The 9,746-nt window shown below is 36.1% G+C and overlaps 1 protein-coding gene across 8 annotated transcripts; it reads left to right on the top strand.

Annotated features, from left to right (window-relative positions):
• Nucleotides 1–218: 218 nt before the first annotated feature.
• On the top strand, nt 219–9,138 carry LOC113322113 (DNA-(apurinic or apyrimidinic site) lyase, chloroplastic-like). Of its 8 annotated transcripts, none has more exons than XR_003346968.1 (15): nt 219–348; nt 507–669; nt 748–842; nt 1,145–1,224; nt 1,303–1,527; nt 2,230–2,552; nt 3,042–3,152; nt 3,673–3,810; nt 3,923–3,970; nt 4,302–4,382; nt 4,556–4,715; nt 5,300–5,441; nt 6,204–6,490; nt 6,780–7,540; nt 8,705–9,138. XR_003346968.1 is itself a non-coding variant. In XM_026570135.1 (13 exons), exons 1-12 carry the CDS (start codon nt 317–319, stop codon nt 5,419–5,421), a joined length of 1,626 nt encoding a protein of 541 aa, XP_026425920.1. In that variant the 5' UTR covers nt 229–316; the 3' UTR covers nt 5,422–5,441; nt 6,204–6,725. The 8 variants fall into 8 exon arrangements, 1 of the variants encoding a protein (XP_026425920.1); XR_003346969.1 differs by having other exon boundaries at nt 229–407; nt 518–669; nt 1,375–1,527; XR_003346966.1 differs by having other exon boundaries at nt 229–407; nt 518–669; nt 1,306–1,527.
• Nucleotides 9,139–9,746: the final 608 nt, after the last annotated feature.

Here is a 9,746-nt window from a genome sequence, read left to right as displayed (position 1 = left end):
TAGTTTTTTAGCGCTGAACCATTCAGCGCTTCAATCTCGCTGCTAGTTCAACTGCGATCACATATTAGGAAAGAGAACTAGTGTTAACAAATATACCACACTTTTTTTTTTTTTTGAGACTTTTCTGCTAATCTAGCAGCTATCTAGCGCATAGGACTATAGTTTAACCCAAAAACAAACCTACATTCTTTTCACTCATATATACCGCGTATCAGTTGTTTAAGAATTTCCGTGGAAAAATACATATTACTCACCAAAACACATTACTCAACAGAAAACAGCGGTAGTGTTAGTTTTGGCGGTCCGATTATTGGCGATGCCACTAAACTGCGCCAGTTCCTGCTTAACGTATGCCTACTTCTCTCAATTTGTTTCTTCTTTTTCAGGGTTTCGGTGTGATTATCCAGGTCTTTTGCTTCTATTTTTACTTGTCTTTTTTGTTTCGTGTTGCTTTTATTGTTAGTCTCTCCTGCTTTTTCCGACTGTTGATGTTCTTTATAAATTAGTCGAATCGCAGGATTTGCAGCAACTTCGAGAAACTTGAGTTTTAAAGTGAAAGCTAGGGTGAAAACTGATCGTCTCATTTCATCATCACTGTCGACATCACCAAACATGTCCTCTGATAATAAACACAAGAAGCTGAAGCAATCAACTACAGATGTTGTTATGGTATTTCAAAATCCAACTTCTTAAACTTTACACATTTATTCTCTTATTTATTTATTTTAATTTTTTCTCATAATGTAGAAAAACGATGAAGTTTTGGAAATAAAAAATGTTAAGGAGAGCGGTTCAATTGAACTCGAAGGATTGACGTTTCATCAACTGAGAACCATGTCAAGGTAAAATAGGAATCTTAATCTTGTTTTATGTTAATATTTCTAATTGTTTATCAAAAAAAAAGTTAATATGTCTATTAGAATTTTGATTAGGTTATCTTAGAATGCTGTATGTTAATCATGGAAACTTAAGATGGGGTAAAATACTAAGTTAAATTTTTGGTAGGAGTGAACTTGTGGATATCTAAGATGGTTAATTTTTATTTTATTTTATTGTTCTACCTAGGTATCGCGGGAATATTGTAAGATATTGTCTGCTGAGGTTTTATTGGAATGCGCTTTTTGATGTCTTACAAAATTTTCAGGAATTATGGTATCCCTGCTAAAGGTTCTAAGCACGACCTTCTGCTGGCCTTGAAGGAATTCATGGATAATGAGAAAGATGGTATGCATTTTTCATTTGTTATGTAAATTATTTCTTTCTTTTATTTGCCTCACTGTATGTTTTCGGTTACTTGCTTAGTAGATTTTGTCGATACCTTAGAACATGTGGATTCTGAGAAGAAACTAAGGGACCCTGAAAATGCTGCATCAGGAAGCCAAAACACTACCCCAGATGAATCCTCTGGAAACCAACAGAAGAAGAGGAGAAGAAAAACAACCTTAGAGAATGGCGCTAATATTGCTGTTACAGCAGAAACTGTCATAACAGAGCAAAAGTTATCTATCGCAACAAATGAGGTTCCAGGTAATCTGTATTTTACTAATTTTACGTGTCTCCAATAATTCTGTGCTGAGTTTGTTCATCGTTTTGACTTAATCACGTATCAGTTTAATTGATTTTGCTGGTAGCATTCCAAGCAATATAGAAATATAAAAGTCCTCATTCTATTTCTATGATCCAACATTTCAAGTTAATTCATAAATTGTTGCTTCTTGATGTTATCTAGTCTCGACGGAAACATCAAATTTTGCTCAGAATCTTGTTCTGTCTAGGTAGTAGGTTGGTTTTTGTTGAATTATTATGTCTTCACCTATCTATTGTAAGGGTACTGACCCCTTTTTTTTCACACACACAAAAAAAAACGAATTCCAATTCCTGCATATCAACAAACTCATGCTCTGTAGATAGCACATTTTCACACTCTGTTGGGTGTAGCGTTTGTTTTGATGCATAAAAGAAGAAAAGTCGATTGTAATTTCTTGTGAACGTGGTCTAGCACAGATGAGAATTGCAAGTGAATGCACTTATAGTCTTTTGTTCATGGTAATAGATACCAAGTTTGTCAATTTAGTGATGAACCACATAACATCCTTTTGTTTATTTTCTTGTCTGAACTCTGAAGGGATTTTCTTTATATATGAGTAAAGAAATGCGTCTCTAAGATAATGCTCAAACTACTTTTATTTGTAATAATTCAATTTTAGTAACGGTGTGATGCATGGTTAGTGCTAGATACAAAGCCTTCCCGAGCTCAGAAAAAGGGAAGTACCAAAAGTGTGAAACAAGATGAAGGATCCACTGCTGTGTCTGGAAATCAGAGTGAGCCTTGGACAATGCTTGCGCACAAAAAACCAGAACCAGGATGGATACCATATAATCCAAGAACGATGAGGCCTCCACCGCTTGCAGATGGTATAAAATCTGTTAAATTAATCTCTTGGAATGTTAATGGCTTAAGAGCTTTGTTAAAATTGGAGGGCTTCTCCGCGCTGCAACTCGCGAAACGGGAGAACTTTGATGTGTTGTGCTTGCAAGAAACCAAACTTCAGGCAAGTATATCATTGCACTAACTAATATAACTTTTTATAACACCAAAATTCACCATCTCGATGTCATTTATAAATTACTATTAACTAACGGTTTCTTCGTAATGCTAAGTTTATCCTTCCGGTTGTCAGTCTTATTTCTTCATCAGTTACTGTATGAACTTATATTTCGTTGATACTTCATCTTAGCGCACCTTCTCTTTGTTATTTTTACGTTCATTCAGGTGTTTCCTGAGCAACAGATTTAATGCATTTCTTTTTTACTTCTTCATGACACCATTTAGCCATGTGACAGTGTCAATATTTCCAAGTTCAGAGTTCTTATTGCTTCATTGTGCTAGATTGATTGTGTTGACGAACTTCGGTACTAAAAACAATTCCCCAGGAGGAAATTGTAAGCAATAGCAGCCTTGCATGTGAATGTTTTACTGCCTGATAGCTCCAATCCAGCATCCGTTGCTGCTCCACTTATTAGAATTTATTTGGCAACAGGAGAAGGATGTCGAGGATATCAAGAGGTGCCTTATAGAGGGCTACGATAATAGCTTCTGGACTTGCAGTGTTTCAAAGCTTGGTTACTCTGGTACAGCTATCATTTCCAGGGTACGTCTGGATTTTGCTACTTTGAAGTCCCTTCGTTATGAGAATAGAAAATGTTAGAATTTACTGAAAGACTTGCGATCTTCACCTTATCATTTTGTTTGAGAGTGTTTGCGTATAATTTAATTATGAACTAGAATCTACAGTCCTCAAGGTCCTATTAGACCAAGGAATATATGGTTACTTGTAGGTTTTGATCAGCAAAACTGGAATAGAGAAACATTATGCAGCAGAAATATTCTGGTAAGACCATGATCCCCAAAACTTGGCCAACCCTGGATTTGCTTGTAACATATGGAAAAGTTACTTGGAGTTTTTTTTGAGTTCTGACTGAATTATCAGTCAAATGTAACTTTGCCTAATATTTGATCACATAGGTAGTATTCATTTGCTTCAAATTATATCTGACATTTGCTTCCTAATTATCTCAGTTGTAAGACATGACCTTGTCGGGGTTGTTCAACCTTGTATTGATTTTGTGTTCAACTGTCATCTCTGGTAAAGAGTTACATGTCTCCTGCAGATAAAGCCAGTGTCAGTCAGATATGGACTAGGCATACAGGATCATGACAGTGAAGGACGCCTTGTGACAGTGGAATTTGATACATTTTACTTACTAAACGGATATGTCCCAAATTCTGGGGATGGTTTGAAAAGACTGGTACTAGCTTATGTTCCTCTTCCTTCATTTATTTTCTATCTTGTTATTTGAGTAATTTTCTATGACAACATACTTCTGAACTGATGTTACTGATCGAGTACTACTTGTGTAGTCGTACAGGGTTACACAGTGGGATTCATCTCTTGCTAACTACATGAAGGTATGCCCCCTTTCTCCAATCCAGCCTTACTTGTTGGCTTTTCTACCTTGTATGTATCCAAGGATGTCAAGTGGGGAAGCTCAGCTGATTTAAAAGGCTTTATTACCTTTTTCCCTTTAGTCACTCCATTGATTCCGAAGCCGAAGTGTCTTTAATATAGCTTGGCTTAGTCTTAATAATGCGTCTCTTCAATCACACATGCAATACATCTTTTCCCTGAAACTCATAATTGCTAATTTTGAACAATGGTACTCAGATGCCGTTATGTCATTCAAGCTATACACAATTCCCTGCTGATAATAACTATATCAACTATTGATTCGCATTGTAGGAATTGGAAAAGTCAAAGCCTGTAATTCTGACTGGGGATCTGAATTGTGCACATCAGGAGATAGACATTTATAACCCTGCTGTAAGTGACTGAGCTATATTATCTTTACAAGTTCTGCTGGTTATTTTCTCATATTTGAAATTGAGAGCTTTAACCCTTGGAATCAGAATTTGTTATTATCTTAGATGTCGTGATTGCTTCCCATCTGAATTAGATTCATTCTTGTAGTTTCTAACTCTCACGCCACTGTATAGGGAAATCGGAGAAGTGCCGGGTTTACAATTGAGGAGAGGCAATCATTTGAGACAAACTTCTTGTCGAAAGGTTATGTTGATACATTCAGGCGACAACATCCTGGCGTTGTTGGTTATACGTACTGGGGTTATAGGCATAATGGGCGGGTGACAAATAAAGGTAGTTTGAGATCTCAGTCCTTGATGGTCTACTTAACTAAATGACCAATACAAAGTGCATATCTCTTGCGAGGAACATTTTTATTGCAAAAACAAGTGAATACCTGTTTGTCCATGAGTTTTTCTTCCTTGCATGTTATTTCAATATGCAAAAATTGACTCCTTTGAAATAAATCTGGATTTCTACTAAATATTGTTTAAGGGTGACAAGTATTTTGATATTGTCTATATCTGACACATCATAATGGTTAATTGATTAGGCTGACAGTTCTGTTTCTACTCAGTGTTACTATGCTTCAGAACATTTAGAGTAGTTGGTCTTGGTGTAGAATGGTTATAAGTTTCCAATAAAACATGTATTGATAGACATGTGCAAGAATGAGGTCGTCATGCCGGTTTGATAAGCTGTGGTTCTTCAAGGTAGTGCCACATGGGTAAAATAAAGAACACACGTAAAATAATTAAAGAGGTCAAACTTGTGTTTAATTGTTAGTACTATAGTATCACTTTGACGATTTTCACAAGTGGTTTCCGATATTTATCTTTAATGGTTGCTAATTTGTTTGTTACTATTATTTTTTACAGGATGGCGTCTTGACTATTTTCTGGCTTCAGAATCTCTAGCAGACAAAGTACACGACTCTTACATTCTTCCAGATGTTCTTGGTAGCGACCACTGCCCAATTGGTCTCATTCTCAAGCTGTAGGATGTGTTTGTTGGATTAAGGTATTTTACGAACTATGTGATTATACTTTAGCATCTAATATCTGCCTACACCATTATAAATGGAAAAGACCCTCTAATAATATTGGTCGGACGTTGGGTGAATAAGTTCCACATGATATGCCCAGTCCATCATATCTTTATCCTCTTCCTATGTAAAGTAAGAGAGTGCTATAATTGTAACCATACACTTCGAATAGCAAAATAGTCATCTCAGAAAGCATGTGAACTGCACTTGTCTACCGACTCCACCAGAAGTTCATTGTTATTTGTGAATGACCTTGTCACTTATTTTCAGTCAATGAACTTTATTACTAAACATCTAAGGTTTTGTTTACCAGAAGACCAATATTTTACATTTGTGATTCACGGAACGGAGTCCAGCCTTTTCTATTTTGCTCACCCAGCCTCCTGTGTTGTGTAACATTGGATTCCTGATGCATATGTTACTTATTATGGTTAGGTCGACATTTATTTAATTCTACTAAATGTTCAAATACATCATCGCTCGCTACTATGGTCAAGTGATATTACTATCTGAAAAGTATTGCCACAATTAGTTGATATGACGTTGACAAAACTTACTGATTTATAAGGCACACAGTTTATACTTCATACGAATACTCATCAAGTGGGACTGAGGCCGTATTGTAAAACTAAAAAGTAAATGTTTGGTACCTCGATTTTCACCAACGAGGCACTGGTAATTCATAAGTCATATAACTTTATTGTCTGCTCTTTCCTGAACTTTGCATGTTGTTGCAGGAAAACGTTGATCATGAGTCCAAATTTTGAACGCAGCTGTTTCATTGAACTTTTTGCTAGTCAGTGGCTGTGATCTCTATGAGTCCAAATTTTGAAATTTCGCGTGCCTGCCTCCTAATCGCGAAGATTTATATGAAATTCTCCTTCGCTGCTCAGTTGGACCCGGGACCTGCTCCATTTTGCTATAGTGAGACTTGGGGGAACTCGCTCGCTGTGCTGATCTTTGACCACTGTATTTTTCTTGACATGGATGTCAAAGATGGCTTACTCCAGCAATCCCATTTTAGGTAAATCGTTTCTTGCAGACGAGGTGCTAAGTTTTTAATGTGTCTTAGGCGTAGAGTAAGACTTTTAGGCAAGTCTTGTTGGAATCAGTCAGGGGATTTAGATGTTTAGGTGGTCCGGTGAAATGGTTTCTAATTTACAGTTGTAATCAATTCCCAATCAGAATTTGTACTAGTATTTTGGATTAACTGTGTCCAGATATGCTTTCTCCGCCTATGCCCGTTCATGTTTATTGTATTCCTGGTGTGCTGTGAGTTTGGCATTGAAGTGTTTTGTTTTTTCCAATGCTAGTAAATCCTTCTTCTAGCTGGATGTACTGCAAGCTGGTTTCAACTTGTATTGGAGGTTAGAACTTCAGGTATGTGATAGTGGACTTGCATATCGAGGGAGGAACACAGAAAATTTCGTTATTAGCCGCGACATCTTATAAGCACCCTAATCAGTAAAAGAAAATGACTGCATAATGGTTGCCTTCCCTTGGAAAGATGCTTGGAGATGGAAATGTTTTGGTGCTTGTTATAAGGGGTGCCCAAATCAGGTTGCTTTGTTTTTTTATGAGGTCCAAAATTATTGCTGACCCCAAACCAGAAAAATAAGAAATTTCCCCCAAGTAAAACCAGTTCCCATTTTAGTGTAGATATGGTTTTTCATTTTTGGGTTTTTAGTTTGTAAGCTCCGAGAAGAGCATATCATCATCATCATCATCATCAATGGCGAGTCTCATAACAACCTTGAATATTTCATTTCACAATTCATCATCAACTACTCTTTTTCACAATAACTTCAGAATTTCATTCACACCAAAATCCCTTTCTTTTAAGCCATTACTTTCTTCTTCTTCTTCTTCAAATTTATCTACTCAAATTACAACACATAATCTTCTTCATCATCATCATAAACAAAAAAAACGAGGGTTTGCAATAATTACCCGTGCAGCTCCAACCACTGCCAACCTTATTTTTGCTTTTGTATTTCCACTCACTCTTCTCCTTGTCACCATTTTCACTTCCATTAAAATTGCAGACAAGCTTGACCAGGATTTCCTTGAAGAGGTATGTAGCAATTTCCCTTCTTTTTCTTGCAACTTCAGTAATGCTTTACAGAATTGTTGTAGGTCTATTGGTAATGAACCCAATTGGGGGAGTCAGTATTGTTTTATCACTTCTTATCAGGGTTGTATGTGAAAATCCCATCCTACACAAAAAATTCCATGCTTCTCTTGTATGGGTTTGTCAGAACTAGATAGAGTAGATAATCATGGAGTAGTATGGGTCAATGAAATCATGTTCCACTTAATTATTTGGTACTAATACGAAGTAGCAAATTTTGTATGAATTATGTTTTCTTTGTTGTGGTTGAAATTGAAGTTGAAGAATTGGGTTGAGTTGCTGTCCAGGTTTAAGAAACACAAGTATAGGCATACAGTATGAGAAAACAACAAACATCATGTGATTTGTCCGTAGATGCAAGTTTAAAGTTACTAGAGCATGTTTATACACTTCAAGATAAATTTGTCTTTGATTTTGGGAGCACATTGTGATAAAAGGAAGGTTTAATCTTCATCTACATGGCAGTATCTTCCTCTTAAGCAAAAATTAGTTGTTAGGTCATCTTTATGTGGAAATCAAATCTTAGCATAGATATACTGGGACATGATCTTGTATGATATAGGAAAGGCTCGGTAAAGTTTTTCATGAGGTGGTGCATATTGTGTTCACATGATTTCTTTTGCATAATAACCTAAGATTTTTCTATTTACTACTATATATTACATGAACAACTTTATAGGATTACGACAGTACTTTCTCCGTTTGGATTGTCTAAGATTGATAACTTTTACCATTCTAATTAAAATTAGTAAGTACGGGCACAGTTCGATACATGCTCCAAACTTGAAGAAATTCTGTTTTCTTTGATAGGTAATATGAATGTTGGACCTGAGAGATCTGGAGTTCATATAAACACGTTTAGCTTTAGGAACACACGTGAAAACGAGACCTCTAAATTGAAACGCGGATGCATGCAACTCAGACCAAATTGTTTTGTGTTCCTCTCAAGTAACATTTTGGAGCTTTTGTATCATGTTGGTATGGTATTATCACATATTTTCTTTCTCTTTTAAATATTGGGTAGCTATTTGTCAACAAACTTGGATTTGGATTTGGATTTTGTAATTATCTGTTTACATAATTACTAAATCAATTTATGATGTTCAGCTTGCCATTAATCAAGCAATTATGGAAGGGAAGGATGAAAAGGAAGATAGTCGTGCATCACTGGAGGAAGAAGAACCTGCCACAGTTACAAGAACTCGTAACCGTCCCAAACGTGAAGCTTAGAAGATTCGAATCCGACTGCAGTCGTTTCTCTTACAATTTTGTGTTGTGCGAAGATTGGATAATCTACCTGCATTCGCCTTATAACCAATCTGTCTTTAGAAAAGCATAACCTGCTATGGAATTCACATATGTAGCAGTATCAAAGAATGAAGGGATTGTAGACTGTGCACACATCACTAGTCTAATGGTACTATTCTCATTTATTCGGTAGCTGAGTGTTTGAATATTTTTCCAACTTCTATGATATAGCAAGCCTTGTTGAGAAATCGTTAAACTCTATATGGATTCTGGAGGCCGCTAGTGTTCATGATTTTGGTGCATCTAACCAAAGATAGTTTACTTATTTATTCCAAACATTTAATTCCTCGAATAGTTCTATTATTCAGTAGAAATTCGGGAAAAAGATAGCGTTCCTTCGCGCATAAACTTCGTTAAACAGTGGCTCTACCAGGGTACCAGACAACCAACGCCTACTCTTTCATTTGGTAAAAGCGGGTTAAGCATACGGAAAGATGGCTGCCATAAAGGGATCTAGTCTTACTGTTCAGGGACCAAATCAGTGGATGTTCCCACTTTAAGACCAGAATATTCCAATCGGATATTCGCAAGAGTATTGGCATCATGAAACAAAACACTTTTTTTCTTTTTGAAAGTTAATGTATTGAAGCAAAAAAAAATTACAGGAGGCTATTAAGTCTGTTGGCCGCCTTTATCTCAGTTATAGAAACTGTGATATGATGAGAAACTTCCAACAAACTGTTATTCTTAGATTGTGAATACAAAGCATTTGAATTTAAATTTAGAAAACTGGAATCATAAGCTAAATGTATTGTTCTAAGTATGATCAAGAACAATTATAAAGGAATTTGAACGGAATTAAATCGGAAATAAGATAACTCTGCCGTAGCAGTCAAGAACA

This window comes from Papaver somniferum, chromosome 11, assembly GCF_003573695.1.
Source record: "Papaver somniferum cultivar HN1 chromosome 11, ASM357369v1, whole genome shotgun sequence".
Taxonomy (NCBI): Eukaryota; Viridiplantae; Streptophyta; class Magnoliopsida; order Ranunculales; family Papaveraceae; genus Papaver; species Papaver somniferum.
Note: the sequence above shows the minus strand (reverse complement) of the source record. Positions and strands in the feature narration are given on the sequence as shown.